General features: G+C 62.3%; 1 protein-coding gene across 1 annotated transcript in view; it reads right to left on the bottom strand.

The window, feature by feature from the left end:
- Positions 1-24,609, bottom strand: part of ASPSCR1 (ASPSCR1 tether for SLC2A4, UBX domain containing) — a 39,626-nt gene continuing 15,017 nt past the window's right edge. The window contains 15 exon segments of the mRNA XM_055241830.2: positions 1-98; positions 294-466; positions 538-607; positions 880-931; positions 2,057-2,275; positions 2,277-2,321; positions 2,323-2,340; positions 5,161-5,213; positions 5,837-5,899; positions 6,569-6,635; positions 7,724-7,805; positions 8,100-8,254; positions 20,268-20,694; positions 21,041-21,114; positions 22,251-22,308. Coding sequence (XP_055097805.1) covers positions 85-98; positions 294-466; positions 538-607; positions 880-931; positions 2,057-2,275; positions 2,277-2,321; positions 2,323-2,340; positions 5,161-5,213; positions 5,837-5,899; positions 6,569-6,635; positions 7,724-7,805; positions 8,100-8,254; positions 20,268-20,694; positions 21,041-21,114; positions 22,251-22,308 — 1,570 coding nt within the window. The 3' untranslated portion in view covers positions 1-84.

Genomic DNA, 24,609 nt, shown 5'->3' with positions numbered 1-24,609 from the left:
TTGAGGGACGCACACGTCTTTATTCCTGCTGGCAGGGGAGGTGGTCCTGTGGCTGGCAGAGTGGGCACCTCGGGCTGGCGGCTCTCACCTCTTGCTGGCTGTAGCTCAGACACACCAGGGTGACCACAGGTCCTGGGCTCTCACCACCCGGCCACCCGTCCACCAGCCCGGCTGAAGCACTCGGCCCTGCCGGCCACAGCACCTAGCCCCCCAGCCCACTGGCCCTGCCACAGCACCCAGCCCCCCGCCCTCCACCCGGCCACAGCACCCCACCTTCCACCCAGCCGCAGTACCCGGCAGCTTCAGCCACTTGGGCACCTTGCCCAGGCTCCTCTTCACGGGCTGGGCCGTCCCTGGGATGGGCTCAGGGGGGACCAGCGCCCCCTCCTCAGCAGCTGGCTCAGACTCAGGTGCAGGGTCAGGGGCTGGCAATGGGGAAGGGGACCCGGCGGCCCTGGACATACACCTGTGGAGAGGCAAAGACACAGAGTGGTGAGTGCTGCCACGGGAGGTGCCCCCAGACCCACCGGCACTCACCTGGCCACCAGCACGTCGGCCGCAGATGGGGAGATGGCATGCTCCAGCAGACCAGGCTCCAGGTAGACACCTGCAGGGAGGCCCAAGCTCACCCTGAGCCTCTGAGGAGGGGCCCACTCACCATCCACCCAGCATCTGCCCATCAGCACTCGGCTCTGGGAGCGGGGTGGCCAGCAGGTGGCTGTCCCAGCCCTCTCTCGGGGAGGTGGTTACTGGGGGCCACAGATCTCCCTCTCAGACCCAAAGAAGGCCCCAGACTGAACGCCCTCCGGGGCAGCTGGCTCTGAGGTCCAGGGACAGGCTGGCCAGACTCCAACACCAGCCCCAACCACCGACACTCACCTGCCGGCTCCTCGGCTCCGAAGTGCACCAGAGCGGCCGGGAAGAGGTTCGCCTGCAGGGAGGGCGGAGGGCTCAGCGGCCAGGTGGGCACCGTGGGCAGAGCACCCCCCTGCTGTGGAGGCAGCCACACCCCAGGGCCAGGCCCCAGCTCCACCCTCAGGCAGGCTCTGCCTGCCCGGCCCTATGAGCCCCTCATCGCCCAGCTTCCTGTCTGACACCAACCCTACCCCTGCAAGCAAGGCCAGGGCGTCCTGGGACCAGCGCCCTCCATGGGACCACCCCAAGCCCCAAGCCAGTTGAAGGCTGGGGCCTCAAGGGTCCTCAAGCCATGCAGCATCACAGTCCTCCCTCCTCTGGCCTCTGTACCCGAGGAAGGTGGGGCCAGGCGTGGCAGGTCCTGGCGGATGCGCCGGGACCACTGTGGAGGGGTGCAGCTGCCAGGCTGGGGTATCCCCCTCCCGGCTCCAGATTCCCCCTCCTGGCTCCAGGCTGCTCAGGGCCACAGGCTGGGGGTGGGGGTGGGGCTGGGGGATGTTAAAAGATTAATAAGAGGAAGCTTCAAAGGCCAGGCCCAGGAACGCTGAAACCTCAGCCTCCAGCCGGGGGCCCAGGGACACAAACAAGGGCCGTGAATGCTTTGAAAACCCAATTGTGCCGCCTGGGATCAAAGCCTTGTGAGGAGAGAAGGGCCTGTGGGGTGGGCAGGGGCTGCCCGAGTGGCCCTGGAGAGGCGCCGGAAGCTCTGGAGCCAGGAAGGGGGCACGGGGAGGACAGCGGCAGGAGCCGCTGTGGTCTCGGCCTCTCACAGATGGAGAGCACGCTCCGCCACCACCGGGCCTCCGAGATTGACAGCCAGGCTGCGGCTGCTCACAGAAGCCCGGGGGACACTGCCCAGAGGCTGCTGTGGGCACAGGAGGCCTGGCCAGCCCCATCTGCATCCCACCTGCTGCCGGGCAAGGGGGCTCCCTCAGAAGCCACCGACGCAGAGAGGCCCCTGGTTTTCATCACAGCCCCCGCAGGCCAGGACCCTCAACCAGCACTGCCCCACGGGACGCGCAGAAAGGGGCAGGCACGATTCGGGAAAGCCAGGAGAGAGAAGTAGGCTTGGCAGCCGGGCCTGGGGCACCTGGGCTCTGTCTGCGCCTCTGTGCAGGGAGCACTGAGCCAGGCAGCCTACCCGGCCTGTCTCCACGTGCTTGTGCCCAGCCTTGACTCGGGAGGGGTCCCCACTGCTCGGACGAGGGGATGGTGGAGAGGGGGGTCGGCAGACTGGGTGGCATGGAGGCTGACCGGTGCTTGGAGAGGCTCGGCCTCTGGATGCACCCCAAAAAAGGAGCCTCCCAGAGTCCACGTCGCCTCCATCTCCCACCGCGGGAAAGGGTGTTCTCTGCCCGGGTTCCCAGGCACCATTTCAGCAAGGGACCCAGGGTGAATGGAGCCACCCCGATCACCAAGCTGGGGCTAGAAAGGGAAGGTAGGTCACACCATCCCCCCAGCCAGAGCAGGGCCCGGGAAGGGCCTTTGAGGGAGGCGCAGGCTGAGGGGCCTCTCCCCACGAGCACTGTCCCAGAAGGTCTCAGGCTGCCCCTGCCTGGCTCCCTCAGTTGACAGGGAGAAGTGGGGGTGCCCGCCCTGCCCTGACACAGCCTGAAGGCCTGGAGCCAGTCCCTCCCTGGCTGCTGCCCAGGACACTGGGGCCCCAAATCCAGCCGCCTCTCTGCTGCCAACCCCTTGCCCCACTCAGTGTTGCCAGGAAGAGCTTCCGAAAGGAGGCGCACGCCAAGCCCCACAGGACAGCGACTCTGCAGGGGCTGCACACACAGCCCAGTGCCCGGCCACCCCTCCAACCAGAACGGCACCACCCTCCGGGGAACTAAGCCAAGAGAGGAGCCCTTGCAGCCCAAGACGCCCAGGAGGGAGGCGGCACCACAGCGCCCGGGAGGGAGGCGCCACCACAGCGCCCGGGAGGGAGGCGCCACCACAGCGCCCGGGAAGAAGGCGGCACCACAGTGCCTGGGCAGGGAGATGGCACCACAGTGCCCGGGAGGGAGGCAGCATCATGGTGTCTGGGAGGGAGGTGGCACCACAGTGCCCAGGAGGGAGAAGGCACCATGGTGCCTGGGCAGGGAGAGATGGGGCGTCCACCCACAGAGTGGGAGTGGGGGCCGCAGGAGCCATCCCACCTTCTGCAAGACCATTTGTCAAGGAGGAACATTTCAGAGGGTCCAGGTGGGGTAGGGCCTGGTGGGTGGAAGGAAGGGGGCCTGTCAGTCCCAGAGAGGCCCCAGCAGTGGGCGACATGGCAGTGCAGGACGGGGCTGTCCTGGGTGGAAAGGAAGGAGGACAGAACTGACTAGGGGCGGGTGCCCAGCAGGCACTCAGGCCAGAAGTGCCAGTCACGCCCTGCCAGGTGAGTGGCTTGGGGAGTGGGGAACCAGGCGGCAAGGGTGGCCTGTGTCCTGGCAGAGGGTCCCCGGAGGCAACCTGAGAGCTCCAACAAACGGAGGGTTTTAGGAGCCAGGCTTGCCCCCCCAAAGCCAATGGAAGGAAGCCCAAACAGCAGGGCCTTTGAAGAGATAAGTGAGGTGACCGTGACATCAAAGGTGGGCCTAGCCCAGGGTGACCTTCCTTATGACATGAGGACGTGGACTGCACACAGAGGTGACCGTGCGAGGACACCAGGGCAGTGCCAGCCCCGATGCCCAGGACCAGGAAGCAGGTTTCAGGCAGGGGTGGGGAGCTTTCTTCCCCACAGTGGTGCCCCCACACTGCTCACAATTTCCTGTCCTCACTCCTGGCCGCCTCCTCCCAGCCCTCCCAGAAAACCTGCGCTCTCCTGGGCCAGGGCCACAGACGGCTGCCGGGCTACCCGAGCCCCCACACCCACGCACGCTGTCCCTCTAGGAAGCAGGGGGCCAGCCCCTCCAGGCAGCAGGCAGCCGGAGCAGGGCTCTGCCAGAGACATGAAAGCTGGTGCTTCTGCGTCTACTGCCTGCTTGCCTGCCAGGGAGGCAGGCTTCCTTCTCTCAGCCCCGCCAGATCTCTGACGGCAGGCACATCACCGGGGACACCACCCTGAGAGGCCCCGAGGCTAGAGCCGAGCTGACGGAGGGCAGGAGACAGTGGCTGGTGGGGAAGCCAAGCATCCCCAGAAACGGGGCAGCAGCACCCAGTGCTCTCAGGGGCCTCCCAGCGGGAGGGTGGGCTGCAGGCCTGGGCACTGGTCCTCCTCCATCCCAAGGCATCTTCCAAATTCAATGTTTATCAACTGGCTGGCCAGCAAGGGAGGGGATGGAGACGGAGGAAGGAGGCCCGGAGCTGGCCCGGCAGCTCAGGGGCTGAGAGGGGACTGTCTCACCCTGCCCTGCCTCCGCTGCAGGGGATCCCGCTCAGTCCTGCTCCTAGTCACCCCTGGCAGCTGCCAGCCTTCTTGCCCCATCTCAGCAAGTGGCTGAGGCCCCAGGCAGCCAGCAAGCTTCTCACCCCCAACCCAGGCCTCTGCAGAGGCCTGTGGCCACTTAAAAAAAAAAACCCGCCTCTGTTGCTAATTAAAATATCTGAAGAGGCTTTGAAGAGGAAACCATTAGGCCAGAGAGCTTCGGAAGGCCCCAGGCAGCTCTCCCACAGGCCAAGGACAGGACATTCATTGCTCCTGGCTCTGGAGGGCGGCCCAGCAGGGCTGGGGACCCGGCACCTTCACCCTGGCCCCACCCTCAGGAGCCCTCAGGGAGGCGGCAGGGACCCACAGAAGCAGCGGACAGCTATGGGCACCGGGGCATTCCTAGCAGGGGCCAGGGGGCCAGGGGGCCAGAGGGAGAGGCCGGGCAGGGGGAAGGGGCAGGAACACGGGCTTGGCAGCTGAAGCCCAAGGCGGCCGCCTCCAGCTGAGGGCCTGGTCCCTCTGGGGCCCCCCGAGCCCTGCTCCGAGGCCTGCCGGGCCCTTCCTCACCCAGACCCCTGGGCAGGGACTGGTGCCACCTTGGCCCCAGCACAGCAGCCCAGGGGGGCCGAGACCTCCAAGCGGCCTGAGTTCAGGCAGGCTGCCTAGCAGCAGGCCCTTTCCCACCCGCGGCCAGGCAGGAAGCAGAGGAGGCTGGAAAGCCCCGTCAGAAACAACTTCAGAGGCGCACGGCCCCCTCTGAACCCACCAGCTCTCAAAAGCTTTATTATCCCGCCCCAGCGCCTGCCAGGCCACTCCTTCCTGACCGCAGGCCTCACCCTCTCGTCCTGCCCTCCCTGGAGGGCCCCGCCCCACAGCACCCCAGGGAGGCCTTCAGGTACCTGAAAGAGGGTCCGCGTGTGGTCATCCAGAACTGTTTTTGGAGGGGTGATGACTGAGGAGAGAAGGTGATGACTGTGTTAGGAAGCACTGTGGTCCTCGCCCATGCTCCCGAAAGAAGACAGGCCTGAAGATGGGGGTGACGCCTCAAGTGGGGCAGAAGAGCCCCTCACAAGCATGCCTTATGCCCACACTCCTGCTGCAGAAACCCCAGCTGAGGGCTCGGAAGGGCCGGTGCAGGGCAGGCCCACCTGCAGGGGACACCACCCGTGCAGCCCGGCTCCCCTTGCGGTGGGCAGCCTAACCCTCTGCCACCTAGATGCCCTCCAAGGGAGGCCAGCCGCTCCCTGTCCACCCGCCCTTCCCACAGCCCTCGGGCAGGAGTGGCCTGAGCCCCAGGGGTGAGGACCAGGCTGGGGTGCAGCAAGGCTCCAGAGGGGAGCGGGGCGCTGAGACAGAAGGCAGGAAGCCTGGCTCCCACCGCCCGGCTCGGGGAGAAGGGCCCTCCTAGGTCTCCACACAGACACCATGGGCTGCAGGAGGCAGCTGGGCGGGAGGCCACAGATGGCTGCTCCTGTGGAGAAGCTGCCACGAGCCCCAGCTGGGAGGGGCGGTGTGCCCACAGCACCAAGGCCCCGAGCACTGGAGGCAGGAGTGGGCTCAGGAGAAAAAACGTACACAGGTAAAACGACAGCTCAGGGTTCCCCAAGTGGCGCCTCACGAAGTCTCGCAAGTTCCCCACTGCAGAAGAGAAAAAGAGCATACAGACAGCTCTTCCACCACGCCAGCCCCAGGCTGCCCCAGCACCACTGCTCCCACCCTCCTGGGCCTTTCCCCGAGAGGTGGGAATTCAGCCCTGTTCCTCCCACAGCACCCCAGGTGCTGGGCGTGGCTGGGCCACCGTGCGGGCCACACTTCAGACCCCCGCCCTGCTGGAGAGCACTCCCACTGCCACCTGCTGCCCCGCTGCCCCACCCCCGCCCCAGCCTGAGCACCTCCCTTTCCCTGGGGGAGGCCCCTGCGACCTTGGGCTGCTGCCGCCCAGCTGTCTGGGGTACAGGTCACAAGCCCCTGAATGTCACAGCACCACTACCCTCCTCCCGGGGTATGGTGCCTTCCTCTGGATGCCCCTCTGCCCCACCCATGCCCAGTAGGTGGGCGACGTGAGCACTCAGGACCACGGGCTCCCTGAGCTGGGGCCAGGCACCTGGAGCGAGCGCCCAGCCTGCCTGACACTCTGCGAACTGGGACGCCTCTGCACCCCCAAGGGGACCCCAGCACCCGCACCCAGCCAGTGCCCTGGAGCCCGCAGGCCAGGCAGCTACAGTCCTGTGGCCTGGAAGGAAGGAGCCGGGAGAGGCTCCGTGGGTCCCCGCCCCCCATCCCCGGACACCCCGCTGCGCTGCCTACCTGTCTCGCTGGGGCGGAAGAAACCCTGTAGGACGTAGCGGTCAGGAAACAGCACCCTCAGAGCCACCTAGGCCAGACAAGTGGAGGGGTTGGAGAGACGGCCGGAACTGCACCAGGGACCAGGTCATGGCCTCCCCACTTGGCCCACGCTGGGCCATGGACACCAGGGCTGGGGCAGGCAGAAGCAGCCACCCCCAGTCAGGTCCTGGGCCTCGACTCTCCCGTGGCAGGCTGGACACGGAGACAGCCAAGTGCCGTGCGTGTGCACAGCAGCCTGCGTTCTAAAACCACATTGACCTGTGTTCAAATGTGCTGTATTTTTTTTTTTTTTTTTGAGACAGAGTCTCACTCTGTCACCCGGGCTGGAGAGCAGTGGCGCGATCTTGGCTCACTGCAGGCTCCACCTCCCGGGTTCACGCCATTCTCCTGCCTCAGCCTCCTGAGTAGCTGAGACTACAGGCGTGTGCCACCTCCCCCGACTGATTTTTTGTATTTTTAGTAGAGACGGGGTTTCACCGTGTTAGCCAGGATGGTCTCGATCTCCTGACCTCGTGATCCGCCCGCCTCGGCCTCCCAAAGTGCTGGGATTACAGGCGTGAGCCACTACACCTGGCTCAAATGTGCTGTTTAAAGTTTCATTCAGCCAGGTGCGGTGGCTCATGCCTGTAATCCCAGCACTTTGGGAGGCCGAGGCAGGCAGATCACCTGAGGTCAGGAGTTCGAGACCAGCCTGGCCAACATGGTGAAACCCCATCTCTAGTAAAAAAAAAAAAAAAACATAAAAATTAGCTGAGCTAGTGGTAGCGGGCACCTGAAATCCCAGCTACTTGGGAGGCTGAGGCAGGAGAACCGCTTGAACCCGGGAGGCGGAGGTTGCAGTGAGGTGAGATCACACCACCACACTCCAGCCTGGGCAACAGCAAGGCTCCATCTCAAAAAAATAAAAAATTAAAATTAATTAATTAATTAATTAAAAAAAAAAGGCCAGGCACGGTGGCTCACGCCTGTAATCCCAGCACTTTGAGAAGCCAAGGCAGGCAGATCACGAGGTCAGGAAATCGAGACCATCCTGGCTAACACAGTGAAACCCCGTCTCTACTAAAAAATACAAAAACAAAATTAGCCGGGCGCGGCGGGCCCCTGTAGTCCGCAGACCTTTGGGTAGCGCTCCAGCTTCTCCTTTATCTGCGCCTCCCTGAAGGCCTTGGTCACCAAGGGGGCTTCTTCCAGGCGCTTCCTGTGGTGAGGAGGAGAAGGAACAGGGCTTCTGGTCAGAATGGGGGCCCCGGCAACAGGTCCCGGGCTCCTCACCTGCACCCGCCAGGGTGGGAGTGGGCTGCTCTCCCCACACAAGGCAGGAAGGTCTGGACGCCCCTCCCTGGGCCCCAACCCTCTGAGGTTCTGTTAAGGGCAGCCTGTCAGGGACCTGGGCCAGGAGCCGGTGCTGGCACCCAGGGACGGTGGGCAGCACAATCACCCGATGGGGCAAACCCTGGGCAAAGATGCCGGGAGGCACCGAGGGGGCACCCACCGCTCACTCTTGAGCTGGGCCAAGCGTCTTCTCACGTCGTCCACCGTCAGCTCAAAGAACTCATCAGGCAGCTCTGCTGGCCAGGCCTGCAGCCGCTCCTCCAGGTCGGGGTGGCACACCACCGGCTCCCGGTCCACCGGCTCCCAGTCCACAGGCTCCCGGTCCATGGGCTGGAGGCAAAGGGCGCGGCTGACGGCGGGTGTCACGGGCTGGGCCCTCCGCACCCCGGGTTGTCGGTGCCCCCAGCCGAGGTGGTCACACGGACTTGGGAGCTGGGCCCACTCCCTCCCTGGCCCCGGCCAGCGCAGGGCCAAGGCCAGGTCCTGGAGGCAGGGCTGGGCACAGCAGCTGGGGGCCCCCACCCCACTCAGGGCCCTGTCCAGGGCTGGAGACCTCCCCTCCCAGTCAGTGCACCAGACCTGACGCTAAGCCCCTGCTCCCCACCCAGCAGGGGCACATGGCCCCTGGAGTCTGGCTCAGGCCACGTCAGGGTCTCCATGGGGGGCAGGGGTGGCGACAGCCGCCAAATTAGAGCGTTGGCAAAAACCCCAGTCCAGCTGCCCCCGCTGCCCCCACTGCCCCCACTGCCCTCTTGGCCACAGCTCCATGGCCAGGCTGACTCCATGCACGCCTGCCCCCAGGGAACAAGCCGGCCCCTCCCTCTGCCCACCCTGGGATGCGGAAGGGACAGCGTCACCCCTAATTGGCATCAACAGCAATGAAACTGACAAAGCTGGGCCGTGTAGCTTGCGGAGCCCTGGGCAGTGATTTCAATGCATTCAGCCCAGTGCTGGAGTGCGTGGGACACCTCAGCACTGCGCCGACCCACACTCGGCCCTGTCCCCCTCACACAACAGCTGAGAGCTGTCAGGAGTGGGGGTGGCCTGGAGCTGGCTCTGGGCTCCCACCCCTACCTCCCACTCTCAACACCTGGGGATGGCTTGGCAGGCCCAGGGAACAATCCTCCTGGTCCCGTCTCATCTCCCCTGCAGTCTCCCACGCAGCCACGGGCCGCTGCCTCCTGCCCTGCACAGCATTCCAGCACCCCCACCATGCCCACACTGGGTGACTGCCAGGGTGCGCCTGCCAGAGGTACACCTGTCCCAGGTGTCTCCAGGGCTGCCCTCCAGACACACCTGAGACCTTGACTACTGTGGGCGACAGGGCCCTGCAGACACCCAGCATGTGGCTCCATCATGACTTGTCACGGGAGCCTGGCGGGAGCTCCATTGGCCTCAGCAGCGTTGTGGCAGGGCAGCCAGCAAGGGCTGACCACGACCCAGCAGTGGGGCCCACAGGTGGCTGACCAAGGCCCCTGGGGGCTCCCTTCCAAAGCCACAACCATCCTGCAGCCACTGAGAGCAGCCTGTGCCAGAGCTTTTTATAACAAGATGCCAGGCGCCAAGCGGCCCCCCACAGCCCCAGCGCCTGCATTCCAGAGGGCTGCGAGCACGCCTGGGTTCCTAGGGGAGAGACCCTGGGCCAGGAGCCACCATGTCCATGAGCAGCCAGGCCAGCCTGTGGCAGGTTGGCATCCTCTGCAGCCTGGTCCAGAGCCTCCCTGGAGGAGCCCCCAGAAGCCACGCTGTCTCCCCAAGCAGGCAGAGCACCCCTGATGGGCTCGCACTGAGCCTGACCACCAGACGGGGCCCTGCCCCTAGGACACGACGTGCTCAGACGGCCATGTCCAGGGCACAGGCTGGGGGTCACTGGGGGAAACGTGGGCTGCTGGCACGTCCGCATACTGGACAGTGCCAAGGACCCCCAGGCCCACAGCCCACACCAGGGCGCCTCCAGGATGGGAGCCATAGGGGACCGGACCATCAGCGTCACACTGCTAAGGGGCTGTTGAATTTCATTTGGAAAACGAAACAGATAAAATCTAATTCCTGTGGATCCACCCTAGATTCCTACCCGTCATCCCAAGGGCCTGGTTCAGGAAGCCTGTCTATCAGATAGACCCAGGGTCCCACACAGGGCCGGGGTAGCAGGGGAGAGCGGCCTCTACGGAAACCTCCCACACCCGCCCTTCACCTGGGCAGAGAGGCCTCGATCTGGAGCAGCCTTGCTGAAGCCTGGGGTCAGGCTGGATATGCAGCTACCAGAAGGGCCCAGGCCACCTGAGTCTCCCCCGAGAACAGATGGCGTCTGCAGCAGAGATGCTGGGAAATGTCACTTGGCCACCAAATGACAAGAGGGAGATGCCAGGGGACCCTGTGTGTGGAGAAACTTCAAACACCCATCAGCTCAGCTCTGAGCCTTCCCCAGGAGAGAGCCTTTCCGTCCCACAGAGAAGAGGGACCAGGAAGGGGGAGCCGCAGCGGCAGGGCCTGGGGTCTCAGGGCTGCCCCAGCCACACCCAGCCCTGTTGACTGGCAAGCTCTGCCCAGCAGTCTGGCCCACATTTGTGGCATCAGCGCCACTCCCATGCCAGGTGGCTTCACAGAGATGCCTTTGGATGGAGAACAGAGGTTGAGGGATGAGACATCCTGAGAGAAAAAAGCGACAGCGAGGGCCCTGCAGGGGAGTCAAGCCCTGGCCCCCTGGGGGATTCCCGTCCCCCCAGCCCAGCCTCCTCGCTGGTGCCTGGAGAAATGAAAGGGGCTGCCTCTGCAGGCCAAAAATGACGTCAACCTGGGGTGAGGCGTCCTGGAGCCTCCAACACAGGAAGGAGGAGCAGGACGCAAGGAGAGAGACAAGCACCCTCCTTTCTCTTTCCCCACAATTTCTTATTTTGAAATATTTCATTCCACAGAAAGATTGGCAGACACAACAGTGAACACCCCTCACGCAGATGTGATCATTCGGCTGCATTCACTTTCCTTCCGCTCTGGGGCAAACATGCACGCACACATGTGCATACACAGACATGCATATACACACACCTGCATGCACCCAAGCACACGTGCCCATGCAAGGACATGCACACACACCCAAGCACGCACGTGCACACACAAGGACATGCACACACACCAAGCACGCATGTGCACACAAAAGAAAACCACAGACTGTCCCCCAGGAGCACAGGAGCATCTGCTGAGAGAAGGACTCTTGTCCCAGCTGCCAGCATCACACCAGGGCCCACCGCATGGGGTAGGTGGCTCTCACACACCCATGCTGGAAATGTCCCTGCTGTCCCCAAGTATCCGGACAGTCTTCCCACATGTTCGGTCACGCTGAGGCTGGAGCTGTGCCTCGGCCCCTTCCCACGTCCCAGCAGGGGCTATGTCAGCAGGACGCCTCCGTCCGCCATGGTCTGGCCACCAATTCTCTGTGCTGAGTGAGGTTCAGGTTGAAGGTTTCAGGGAGGAGGCAACTGGATGCCGTACCACTGTCCCTACGAACATCCCCACCTGGAAAGCTCCCAAGGGGAGGGAGGGCCAGCGGGGAATGAGGCCCAAACCTCAGCAGTGCGGGGGGCCCCAACCTGGGTCTCAGTCTTGGTGGGGTCCCCCAGGTGTGTGGCCGCCAGGTGTCCCTGGGTGCCTTGCCAAGCCTCAGGAAGCTGCTGGGGTCAGTCTCACTCAGCCAACGGGGCCGAGAGCCAGGAGGAACCTTCCAGAAGCCTGCGTGGGGCTTCCCATCTCAGATGAGGCCTCTCACAAGACCTGCCCACCTGCAGGGCACACAGGCGCGGCAGCAGGAGGAACTGAACCACAGGGCAGCAAGAGCTGGGGGACCACTGCCCCGCAGGCCTCCGAGCCCAAACCCCAGAGCCCAGCTGATGCCCACTTCACGCGGCCTCATGTTTCCGCCACCCCGGCGCCCCACCCCGCCACTGAGCGGAGGCCGTGTTCTGCTCTGCCCAGCAGGCCAGGACTGCCCCAGAAGAACCAGCAATATTTCCGGAGCACTCGGCACCCCCAGGCCTTCTGCTGCTCCCCAAAGCCCGTGCCACCTCGGACACTGCCTGCTGTGACAGAGGCGAGAGCCCCGCGGCTGCCGGGGCATCCAAACGGCCGCTGACCCTCGCCCAGCCGCGGATGGCCTCCCCTGAGCCGATGCAAAGAGGCCCAGACCCCTGGCCCCGGGCAGCAGGTTGCAGGTCCATGGGAGCAGCTGGGCTCTTCCAGACAGGTTCAGGAGACGGAGCCTGGAACCTTCTCTGTGCCACTGATGCCCCCAGACACCAGTGCCTCCACCAGGAGCTCGCCATGCTGAGCCCGGCCTGGTTTCCTCCTCACTGCCTGGGCCAGGCTTCCAAAGGCCCCACACCCCCTTCTTCCCGACCCTGCCCCTCTTGCTGGGCAGAGCCAGAGGTCTCAGAGGACGGGGGCGATGCCAGGGGCACGGCAGGGTCCAGCAGCCGGCGCCGGCGCTCTCACAGGGGCTGTGTGTGCTGAGCTCCCCGGAAGCTCAAAATACGCCACAGGGTGGGGGTGACTATGGCTGCCACATGACACGCAAGGAGGCACAGAGCATGGAGGGTCCAGCCGGCACCATGAGGGAAAGGGGTGCTGGCCTCTCAGGCTCCGAGGGTGGCCGGGCAGCTGTGGAAGACCCGACTCCTCCTGCAGGTGAAGCCCCCGCATGCTTCTGCCCCTTTAGCCCCTTCCTGTCTCTTGCACACCCAGGCCCCCGGTGGACCCCCAGGTCACGGCCTCCAGGAGGGCCGCAAGGACCGGACCACAACGATGCTAACCATTTATCCAGATGCCCTGAAACTGGAAGGGGGCCGGAGAAAGGCCAGAAAGGACGGGCAGGACTGAGGACACGGACGCTGTCGGGGATGCCGGGGGCAGCCCTGCGGGCGCGCAGCCTGAGGACAGACAGTGCTGGGGTATCCCTGTGCGGCTGAGCTGGGAAACCGAGGGGAGGGAGGCTGGGGGCTGCGGGGTGAGGGCGCCAGGGGCATGCACACGGGCCGAGACACTGCCCAGAGGTCTCCTTTTCTTGACAGTAATTTTCCAGGATGTGATGACACACAGAGGAAAAATGTGAACCCATTCGGAGGTGGCCCCAACCTCAGAGTTTCCAGCGTCTCTGAGGGTTTGTGTTTTTCCCTCCCGGCCTCCCTCCCTCCCCCGTCTCGGCCCGGCCTGCCCCGCCGGGGCTCCGGTGAGAGGGAGTGTGGAGTTTCCCCTGGAGGCTCTGAGCTTAAATGAATCACTACGCCAGACACGGGCCAAACCTCCCGAGTTACTCAGCGCCCCGACCACCCTCGGAGGCAGGCGGCGGAGCACGTGGACACCATCAAAGGCCTGGGACGTGCACAGCAGGAGAGGCTGTGCCAGGGCGAGAGGCGGGCCTGGGAGCGGGCGCGGGCTCCGTGGGGAGACCGCTGCAACCGTCGTGGACAGGCGCACACACACGACGCAGGCGGGACTGCCTCTGAAGACACCACAAACCCCATGCCCAAATTTTACATCCAAAGCACAGGGAACACCCTCAGCACAACATCCCTCCTGCACCAAGCAGAGGCATCGGGCCTCGAATCCCACCCAGAGGAGACGGCGCCTCCCCCAGGCTGAGCACCACATCCGCACTGATGCCCATGGCCCAGGCCTGCCAGCGAGCTGCCACATGGCTGGGGAGAGGCCAACAAGGAAGGCCCAAAGCAGAGATGTTTCTGTTTTGAGACAGCGTCTCGCTCTGTTGCCCAGGCTGGAATGCAGCGGTGCAATCTCAGCTCACTGCAGCCTCGATCTCTCAGGCTCAGGCAATCCTCCCGTCTCAGCCTCCCAAGTAGCTGGGGCTACAGGCACATACCACCACGCCCTACTAATTTTTAAATTTCCTTTGTAGAGATGGGATCTCGTTATGTTGCCCAGGCTGGTCTCAAACCCCTAGGCCCAAGTGATCCTCCCAGCTCAGCCTCCCAAAGTGCTGGGATTATAGGTGTGAGCCACTGTACCCAGCCAAGAAAAGTTATTTTAGGCTGGGCGCGGTGGTTCACGCCTGTAATACCAGCACTTTGGGAGGCCAAGGCGAGCAGATCACCTAAGGTCAGGAGTTCAAGAGCAGCCTGGTCAACATGATCAAAACTCCATCTCTACTAAACGGGCACCTGTAATCCCAGGAGGCTATTCAGGAGGCTGAGACACGAAAATCGCTTGAACCCGGGAGGCAGAGGTTGCAGAGAGCAGAGATCGCACCACCACACTCCAGGCTGGGCGACATAGACCCTGTCTCGAAAAAAAAAAGTTATTTTAAAAAGATGAAAACAGGCCGGGTGCGGTGGCTCACGCCTGTAATCCTAACAATTTGGGAGGCCGAAGCAGGCGGATCACCTGAGGTCAGGAGTTTGAGATCAGCCTGAAAAACATGGTAAAACCCCACCTCTATTAAAAATACAAAAATTAGCTGGGCATGGTGGCGGGCACCTCTTAGCTACTCAGGAGGCTGAGGCAGCAGAATCACTTGAACCCGGGAGTTGGAGGTGGCAGTGAGCTGAGATCATGCCACTGCACTCCAGCCTGGGCGACAGAGACTCTGTCTCAAAAAATAAAAATAAAAATAAAAATAGGCTGGGCAGAGGGCTCACACCTGTAATCCTAGCACTTTGGGAGGCCAATGCAAGTGGATCACCTGAGGTCAGGAGTGCGAGACCAGCCTGACCAACATGGCAAAACCCCTTCTCTACAAAAAACACAGAAATTACAGGTGGCGGGCACCTGTAATCAATCCCAGCTACTCGGGAGGCTGAGGCAGGAGAAAGGTGTGAACTCGGGAGGCAGAGCTTGCAGTGAGCCGAGATCGCGCCACTGCACTCCAGCCTGGGCAATAGAGAGAGACTCCGTTTCAAAAAAAAGAAAAGAAAAATAAGAACAGGATTGCTACAGCCTGGGCTGACCATGAGCCTGTCTGGAGTTGGGCACGTTACGGTGCAGTAGGCGTGTGTCACCGTGGATAAAGCACACCAACACCCCTGGAGAGGCAGGAAAAGCGGTTTGGCGAGGGGGCTCATCCACAGGGCAGAGTCTGGAGGCTGCTCCTGGGGGAGCTCAGGAAGGGCTGACGGGGCCCCTGACCTGAGTTCCTGGAACAATCCCAATCAGGGGATCTTGGGCCCAACAGGGAGGGAGTCCAGGCCAGGAGGGGCCAGTGGGGTCTGCGCCCTGCAGCAGCCGACTCACCCAGTACGGAGCCCCACACTCCCGGTTCTCCCCACAGCCCCAGTGGTGAGCATCCACCCCCCACCCCCCGGGGTTCCTCACCGAAACACAAGCGCCTGTCAGTCACCAGGCTTCTAAACAGCCAGGACTCAGCCAGCCACCTGCAAAGTCGCTGACCCATCTGCCAGCCATGCTTGGTGGCCATTTCAATCAAGGCCACAGGCTGCGCCTCTAGGGACAGCCTGGGCCCTGCCTCAGAGCCCAGGGTTGTCCTCAGACACCCATGAGGCATAACCTGGGCCACCCTGGCCACTGACTGGGCTGGCCACAGGGATGGGAGTCTGCACCGCGTTGGATGTGGGGGCTCTTGTCTAGCCTGGTGTCAGGGTCCAGGGGCAGGAGCCCCGGCCCCATACCTACTGGCCAGGGACAACAGCACCTGCCCTGCCAGGCACACGGGGGTCCCAGGCAGGGTGCGTTCACCACACCCAGTGCATGACTCGCTCCAGGCCCAGCCTCCTCCCCGCTGGTTTACCCCCAAAACCCTGGGACAGGCTCCTCCCCGCCCCATGAGTCCCACACGGGCTGTCAGCCACAGAGAGCCGGGTGTGAGCAGGGGTGCTGAGGAAACCCCAGGCCCCGGCTCCAGGAGCAAGGTTCACCCCCGAGGTGGGAGGGGCAGGCAGGGCAGCAGCCACCAGCCCGTGCGGGCAGACCCAGCCTTTGATCAGGAGCGGCCCTCGTGCCAGCTGCCGGGAGGCCAAGTTGCGGGGGGCGTCCCAGCCCAGCACAGGCCTGCAGGGCGGCCTCCTGGCCAGTGGAGGCACTTCAAAGACAGGGCCAGGGGGCACCGGGCAGCCCCAGCCTCTCCCAGCGCCCGGTTCTGATCGCCAGTAAAACTACCTTCTAATAATTAATGCCTGACATCAAAGGCAGGAACCGCCCGGGTCTGTGAACCACCCCGGGCCTCGGCTGAGGACCTGCCTGTATTTTATCCTGTCTCTTTCTTCTGACTCTTTATTTAAATCCAAAAACCACACACAGGCAAAACATTAATGGGAAACTTGGAAACTCTTTTTGCTTACTAAAGTGTACCTTTGAAGTTCCCCAAAAAAGTTCTGTTTTGTTCCCTTCTCCCCTCCCCCCAGCACTGAAAGGGACCCAGCATCGGCATGTGGCCTCGGGCCCTCTGCGTGTGCGGCTGGCAGTGACAGGAGGCACGGGGCGGGCAGGACGTCCTCCATCAATCAGCTGCCCAAGTCCCAGATCAAAGGCCCTCGGCACGCCGTGCAGGCCAGGCACACGCTCCCTCCCCTGGACCCCTCCTGCCAGCCGGGACCCCACCCCAACAGCGCCTCCCGACGGGCGAGCACTGGCGGGCACTGCTCTGGGCTGCGAGCCCCATGCCCCACGCCCCACGCTCTGCAGACAAGACCCACCCTGGGCACGGAGGGAAGGGGCTGAGGCCCACGCCTCTAGAATGGGGGAACGTGACAGCCACTGTGTCCCTCACACTGAGTGGTCCCCACAAGAGCAGGCCTAGAGGGGGTCAGCCCCTGCTCACCCAGAGCACACGGGTTGAGGGGCACGAGCGCTTCATGGGGACTCAGGTGTCACAGTGCAGAGTTTGGCAGAGTTCCCAGAGGGAGGACGAGTGCCAACACCATCATAGTCCTAGAATGGACCCAACGCCCTCACTCCCTACTCCCTTGTCCACTCAACAGGGACAGTCCCAGGACAGCCAGGGGGACAGAAAGCAGAGGGGCTGGACTCTGACGCCGGGCTAGATGGGAGCCCCCACATCCAACGCGGTGCAGACGCCTGGCCTCTGCCCTCCTAGGTGTGTGGCCGGGAAGCAAGAGGGAGGCACGAGGTTGCTTCACTCAGAAGTGACCAGAGGAGGACGAAGTGAACTCCTGACCTCACCTGAGGTCCGGGACACGTAGCGTGAGTGCCCAGGGGATGGCCTAGGCCGGGGTGATGTGCACAGAGCCCTCCTAGCCACTTCTTGTTTTCTATTTTTTTTTTTTTTTTTGAGACGGAGTTTCACTCTGTCGCCCAGGCTGGAGTGCAGTGGCGCGATCTCGGCTTACTGCAACCTCCGACTCCCGGGTTCAAGCAATTCTACTGCCTCAGTCTCCCGAGTAGCTGGGATTACAGGCACCTGCCACCACGCCCGGCTGATTTTTGTATTTTTAGTACAGACAGGGTTTTGCCATGTTGTCCAGGCTGGTCTCAAACTCCTGACCTCAGGTGATCTGCCCTCCTCGGTCTCCCAAAGTGCTGGGATTACAGGTGTGAGCCACCGTGCCCGGCCCAGACACAAATATTTCAAATGTCCACAAGAGATAGAGGCATGGGGGCCTTCCAGGCCCACTAGGTCAGCAGGAGCTCAGGAAGCTCCGACCCAGCCCCTGGGCTGTGGCCGGCAGCTGGCAGCCTGGCCCTCAGGGGACACAGGGGCTGGGAAACAGCCTCCTCCCATCCCTGTCACCAAGAGCTGCACAACAGTCCCCCAGGAGCTGCGTGACAGTCCCCCAGTCTGCCTCTTTTGGCACAAAATCCATAAATGCCACGAACACCCTAGTTCTGTAGGTGAGGAAGCTGAGGAAGTCAGGCTCCAGCAGCCCAGGTGCAGGGCTCTGATGTGGGGTCAGGACAGGGACAAAGGAAAAGTCAGCCACAGGGCCAGGGACCCCACAGACACGAGGTCCCCACGGTGGGGGGAGGCATGAGGGAGAGGGTCAGGCCACAACCACACACAGGCATGCTCGGAGGTCAGCACCTGGCCGCCTGCCTGCATGCACTCCCCGCCAAGGGCCCAGTGCCCCAGTGGTGGGTGGAGTCTGCAGTGAGCAGTGGCCATAACCTTCGGAGAACTTCCAGAACCCAGGAAAGAGGGGCCACTGCCCAGCTCCCTTGTGAGCCAGGTGAAATTTGATTCCCAAACTGGATGAAGACAGAGCAAGGAAAAAAAGTCTGTCTCACTTACGAACACACATGCACAAGCCAATAAGATAAAGCATACGGTCATCTCCATTGATGCTGAAAACACTGAAACGGTTCAACACCCACTTAAGATTCTTTTAAATGTCAGAAAGTTAGGAATAGTAACTTTCTCTGCTTGATAAAGGCTTTTTATAGCACACATCATCCTTGGCAGAGAAACGACTAGTAATTCCTGTTACGATCAAGACAAGGAAAGATGTCCGCTAAGATCGCCAAGATCCAAAAGCACCAGAGGCCCATTCGCTGCAACACAGGAAGAAAAATGAAGAGAGGACAAAGGGAAAGGTCTGCAGAGGACCCGACAGAAACCAAGACGCCACTAGAATGTTATAACAAGGAGTCAGCCAGTCAAAGATGTAACAGGAAGCACGATACTATTCTACAATATTATAAAAAGTAACTTTCAGGCCTGGTGAGGTGGCTCACAATTGTAATCCCACCATTTTGGGTGGCTAAGAGGATCGCTTGAGCCCAGGAATTCGAGACCAGCCTGGGCAACACAGAGAGACCTCGTCTTTATGAAAAATAAAAATAAATTAGGCTGGGCACGGTGGCTCAAGCCTGTAATCCCAGCACTTTGGGAGGCCGAGGCGGGCGGATCACCTGAGGTCAGGAGTTCAAGACCAGCCTGGCCAACATGGTGAAACCCCGTCTCTACTAAAAATACAAAAATTAGCCGGGCATGGTGGCACACGCCTGTAATCCCAGCTACTCGGGAGGCTGAGGCAGGAGAATCACTTGAAACTGGGAGACGGAGGCTGCAGTGGGCCAAGATCACACCACTGCGTTCCAGCCTGGGTGACAGAGCGAGACTCCGTTTCAAAAAAATGAAAAAAAGGCAAGGCACGGTGGCTCACACCTGTAATCCCAGCACTTTGGGAGGCTGAGATGGGCAGATCACCTGAGGTCAGGAGTTTGAGACCAGCCTGGTCAACATGGTGAAACCACGTCTCTAGTAAAAATACAAAAATTAGCTGGGCATGGTGGCACACGCCTGTAGTCCCAGCTACTCAGGAGGCTGAGGCAGGAGAATCGCTTGAACCCGGTAAGTGGAGGAGTGAGCTGAAAGTGCGCCACCGCACTCCAGCCTGGGCAACAAGAGCAAAACTCCAGCTCAAAAAAAAAAAAAAAAAAAAAAGTGGGTGCCTCAGTAAAGGTGGTTTAAAATCAGAAAAAAAGAGCTGGGCACGGTGGCTCACACCTGTAATCCCAGCACTTTGGGAGGCCGAGGTGGATCACGAGGTCAAGAGATTGAGACCATCCTGGCCAACATGGTAAAACCATGTCTCTACTAAAAATACAAAAAAATTAGCTGGGCGTGGTGGTGCGTGCTTGTAGTCCCAGCTACTCGGGAGGCTGAGGCAGGAGTAATCACTTGAACTTGGGAGGCGGAGGTTGCAGTGAGCCGAGATCGCGCCACTGCACTCCTGCCTAGTGACAGAGTGAGACTCTGTCTCAAAAAAAAAAAAAAAAAAACCAGAAAAATCATTTGTCTGAGAAGTTAAGAACAAGCCCAGTGACCCTGCTCAGGTAGGAGGTGGGGCTTGATTCCAGACCAGATTGAAGACTGGCTGATGTGTCCACCAGCGCCACCAGAGCTCACCCTTTTCCTGGCCATAACCCGGAAGTTACCACCCCTTTTCTAGAGATTTCTGAATACCCCCCCTTAATGTGCATGTAGTTGAGTGGATGTAAATGTGACCGCGGCCATGCCCTGAGCTGCTGCCCTCCACGCACCACCCCAGGGCAGCCCTGCTCTGTGCCACACATCACGGAGCCAACGGGGAGCTGACACGGTTGCCGCCTTGTCATGGAGCCAACATGGTCTCATCCCGGAGCCCACATGGCCTCATCCCGGAGCGGACACGGCCTCATCCCGGAGCAGACACAGCCACCGTCTCAGTAAAGCTACTTTCTCTACCACCTGCTTACGCCTAAATTCTTTCCTGGGTGAAGCCAGAATCCTCCTGGCCGGAGCCCCACTTTTGGGTTCCTCTGCCCTGCATCACTGCCATGCCACCAGGCTGACCAGCTAAAGCCACGCAGGGCTACCACGTCAGGAGAAAGCACACCCCTAAGTCCCAAGGCCCGGGGCCCCTTTTACCGGCTCTGGCTCCTGTTCCGGCTCCGGCTCCCGCTCCGGCTCCGGCTCCCGCTCCTGCTGGGGATCCTGGCCTGACTTGGACTTCTTTGGCTTTGAGGGGCCTCCAGGGCTGGAGAGGGACTTCGGCAACTTAGCTGAAGATGATGTCAGAGGCCTCGTGGGCCCAGGAGGGCCCCCCAGTCTCTGTCCCCCGCCCGAGAAAGGAACGAAGGGAGCCGGTGCGGGTGCCCTTGTGCTCTGCTTCTCCTGAGTGTGCTCACAGCAGGGCCCTGAGGTGTCTGCGTCCTCCCGACGGCTCAAGTCGCCGTGGCTGAGCTCCCCAGATTCCAAGAGAAGTGGAGCACTGGCGGCTGCCTGGCCAGCCGACGCTGACGAGCCCAGGCTTCCTGGGGTCTTGCCCACGGGGTCGCAGCGCTTCATGACAAACCTGAGTGGGGCCAGAGGACAAGGGAAGCACCTTGTGGTGCCCGTCCCCGGCTCACCCTCTCCCGGCCCCGGCTCACCCACTCCCGCCCCCGGCTCACCCTCTCCCGGCCCCGGCTCACCCTCTCCTCCTGCCCCACACACCTTCCCAAGATCCACCGCCCCTCTGGGGGACACAGAGATGAGGTCGGGGCAGTCCAGCCCCCACACCCACAGGCAGGCAGAGGCCGCCAGGCGCCCTCCATGATGAGGGCCTGGGCACACCTTCTCCCCACTTGCCACGTGTCCTTTCTCCTTTCTCTTGAGGCCACGTTTTTTAGCTGAATCGACTCCTCAGCCCCAGCCCTTACCTGATGGTGGCACTACCCCCGGTCAGGCCCAGCGACTGCAGCGTCGTGCCCCGCAGGGCAGCTTCACCCGTCACCTGCAGGAGCAGCCAGGACAGGTGGGTCTCGCACCAGCACCCTGGAGCCCAGGGAAGCCCTCTGCGCTCTGGCTCCAGGCACCGCATCACCTCTGGGCACCAGCATCACCAGGACCACAGGCCACATGCCCTCTCCAGCCTCCATCCTACCCACCCCCCACATCTGGCTGCTGCCGGTCCACACCCTCCACAAGGCCCAGCTTGAGTCTGGTCTGCAGCCGGGGCAGGACCTGCTGCCCATGCCTGACCCTGTCGCCCCCAGCCTGGTCTCTGCAGCTGGGACCCAAGCTGAGGCCTGGGCTGGCAGAGCTGGGCTGCACAAGGAGGGCCTGGTGCCAGGACCCACTGCCTGGAGCAGGAGAGGCAGGAACGTGCTGTCACCCACAGGGGCGGCCATTCCTGGTGCTTGGCTCGGGGTGGGCAGGGCTCGGGCCTGGCTGGCCACGTCCCACAAGCTAACTCTGACCTGTGAGGAAGGGGTGGAGAAGCTGCCTCTAGCGAGGGCACAGTCAAGGGCCCAGCACAAAAGCCAAAGGGTGTAAGGGTCCCTGGGGGCCACAGCCTCAGGCCAGTGCTGGGCCTGGGTCCTAAGCCTTGTGGCTTATCCCCTCGAGGGAGGATGCAGACCTGAACCTCCACATCACAGCCCCGGCCAGGGAGCTTCCAGCTGGGGATAAATGGGGGGAGTGTCCTGGTCCCCCAGGGCCCCTCCGGGCCACTGCCCCCCCACCCCAGCAAAGGGCACTCAGCCAGGGTGGAAACAAAAGGCCCCTGTGAGGCCAGGGACGAGCGCTAGGAGGGTCCCGCCATGGCGGGCTTTGCTTGCACCACGCCACGCTCGGTTTTGAAAATGATCAAAACACCCAGCAAAGCAAATATTTATTAAATGAAACCACTTTTGTGACTCTTGGGCTTTGAGAGAAGCTGAAAAAACAAACAGGGCGCCGAGGGAGGTTTCGGGGCAGCCCGGGCTCCGAGGGCCGGCCACTCCCTCTTTTTCCATGAAACACGTCGTGCTTTCAAGAGCCCGAGTCTCCCGCCACTGCCCTGGAGACGGCTGCGGGAGAGCAGATTTTCCAGTTGGAAAGTGGGCTGAGAGTGAGCGGGGACTGGGTGAGCAAGAGCGGGCCGCCTACCTCATCCCTCGTGTACACGCAGACTGGGGTAGCCCCGCCGGGGTGCTGCAGGCACTCCCTGGGAGGAGAGGAAAGAAACCATCAGGTACCCCAGGGCACCTCAGCCAGTGCCATGGAGGCCCTGGGGCAGCAGATTCGGAAGGCAAACGTGTGGGGCCCTCACCCAGCGCCCACCCAGGACAGCGTCCCAGGCCCAGGCGCAGGCCACAGACCTCAGCCCCACTGGGCCCCACAACCACCAGGAGGAGGCACCTGACAGCCGGGGGCGCTCCCAAGGACGCTGGCCTGCGGTGCGTGGCCTGGGGGCTCCCCCCACCCCCAGTCTCGGGGCCGCTGGCAGGACGTGGAGCTGCCAGCAGGGCCCAGGGGCCACACGGGAGGGGCAAGCAGCGTGGCTCCAGAATGAGGCTCTCAGAAGCCTGAGAGTGAGGGTATCGAGGTCTGGGCTCTCATCTAAAGCCGCCCACTAAGAGGAGGCGCCCCTGTCTCCACTGCCTGCTGTCCTCCTTCAGTGCCGATGCCTGATGTCACCAAAGCATGGAGGGAGGGGCGCTGCACTCCGCTCACGCCCACTTGCCTGTGGCCGGGGAGGCTGTGCTTAAGTCCATGTCGGACTCTGCCACCAGTGTCTTTCTGAGCCTGGCCCCCCAGGAGGCACAGCTGTGGGTGGGCATGCATATGCAGCACGCCTCCCACACATGCCTGATGTGCACAGCAGCCCGGGAGACGGGCGCATGCCGCCACATCCAGCCCCAGAGCATGTGAACTGCTGGTGGCACCTGCTGCATGAGGCAGGCTTGCCTCTGCGTTTCCAACTCCCCACCATGAAATCCTCCCCACTGAGAAAAACAAAAGCCCGTCTCAGGCCTTCCTTGCAGATGTCCCCTGATCAGTCCCTCTCCAGGGAGGGGAATCCAAGAGGAGGGGGCAGATGGCCACAGCCTAGGCAAAGGGGAGGCCAGGGCCAGCCTCAGGTCATGCAGGTGCCCTGCCAGGCCCTATGGCCAGTGTGCTTTGCAAGGGCTCAGGTGGGACAGGAAGACGGGCTGAGCTGGTGACCAGAACACAGGGCATAAAGATTAGGTAAGAGCTGAGCTGGAAACCGCTTGCAGTAACACCCCGGGATGGGGGGTACTGGGAGAGTCAGAGGACACGGTGCCGCAGTGTCCAGGTCGAGACACACGTGCACATCCATGCACAGAGCAGGATCCCGGGACAGGAGCTCCCGGCCTCTGGCTGAACCCACCTGTGTGCTTACAGGGCCACAGGGGTCCACTGTGCACTCACCGTGCCCCTGACCCTGGGATCTGCTGACCTACTTGAAAGGGCAGGACTCAGCCGGGCACGGTGGCTCATGCCTGTAATCCCAGCACTTTGGGGGGCTGAGGAGGGCAGATCACGAGGTCAGGAGATCGAGACCATCCTGGCTAACACAGTGAAACCCCGTCTCTACTAAAAATACAAAAAATTAGCCAGGCGTGGTGGCGGGCACCTGTAGTCCCAGCTACTCGGGAGGCTGAGCAGGAGAATGGCATGAACCCGGGAGGCGGAGCTTGCAGTGAGTCAAGATCGAGCCACTGCACTCCAGCATGGGAGACAGAGCGAGACTCTGTCTCAAAACAAAACAAAACAAAAGGGCAGGACTCGCCTCTGTTAAATGAGAATAGACCAAGCAGAAAAGCCCGAGGTGCCACACCCAGGACAGGCCCAGCCCTACCACCTGGGGACTCAGCCACGTGCGTGGGTTTGACGTGTTTCGTTTTGTGGCCTCTATTTTTCACGTCCTCACTCCTGTGGGAGGGGCATCCCTTTCCCATCCAGGCCCCGACTCTGACAGCCTGGTCCAGCTGCAGAGGCCCCACAGGGCCGTGGACTTAGCCCCGTGGTCTCCCTGGGTCCACTGCCTAAAATGGAGCCCCTTCCCCGATGACCTCTTGCCTGTGGAGCACGTGCGCACCACACACACACGGCGGGTGTCCTCTGTGCACAGGCTGGGACACACTCGCTGAGCTCCCGTCCCACAGAGCAGCCAACAAAGGGCCTTGGATTTGCCTTCCCTCCAAATGGCTGGAGACTCGGCCCAGAGGCCCCGAGACCCAGGGCTCAGGAAAACACAAGGCCTCAAAATGCGCCAGCGCAGAACCTGGACAGAGGCAGAGAGAGGCCTCAAGGAAGCACAGCCCCCAGGGCCAGGAAGGGGGACAGGGAGGGCCCAGGGTCCCTGCTCGCCACCATGACACAGATGGCCAGGGGCCCGGAGATGGTCACGAGGCCGCTTATCTACGGCTGGGGAGCCCTGGGCCGAGTGGTGGCCAGAGTCCCAACTCGCAGTCCTTCCCTGGCACTGACCGCCAGCTTG

The sequence above is a fragment of the Symphalangus syndactylus genome, chromosome 14 (assembly GCF_028878055.3).
Source record: "Symphalangus syndactylus isolate Jambi chromosome 14, NHGRI_mSymSyn1-v2.1_pri, whole genome shotgun sequence".
Taxonomy (NCBI): Eukaryota; Metazoa; Chordata; class Mammalia; order Primates; family Hylobatidae; genus Symphalangus; species Symphalangus syndactylus.
Note: the sequence above shows the minus strand (reverse complement) of the source record. Positions and strands in the feature narration are given on the sequence as shown.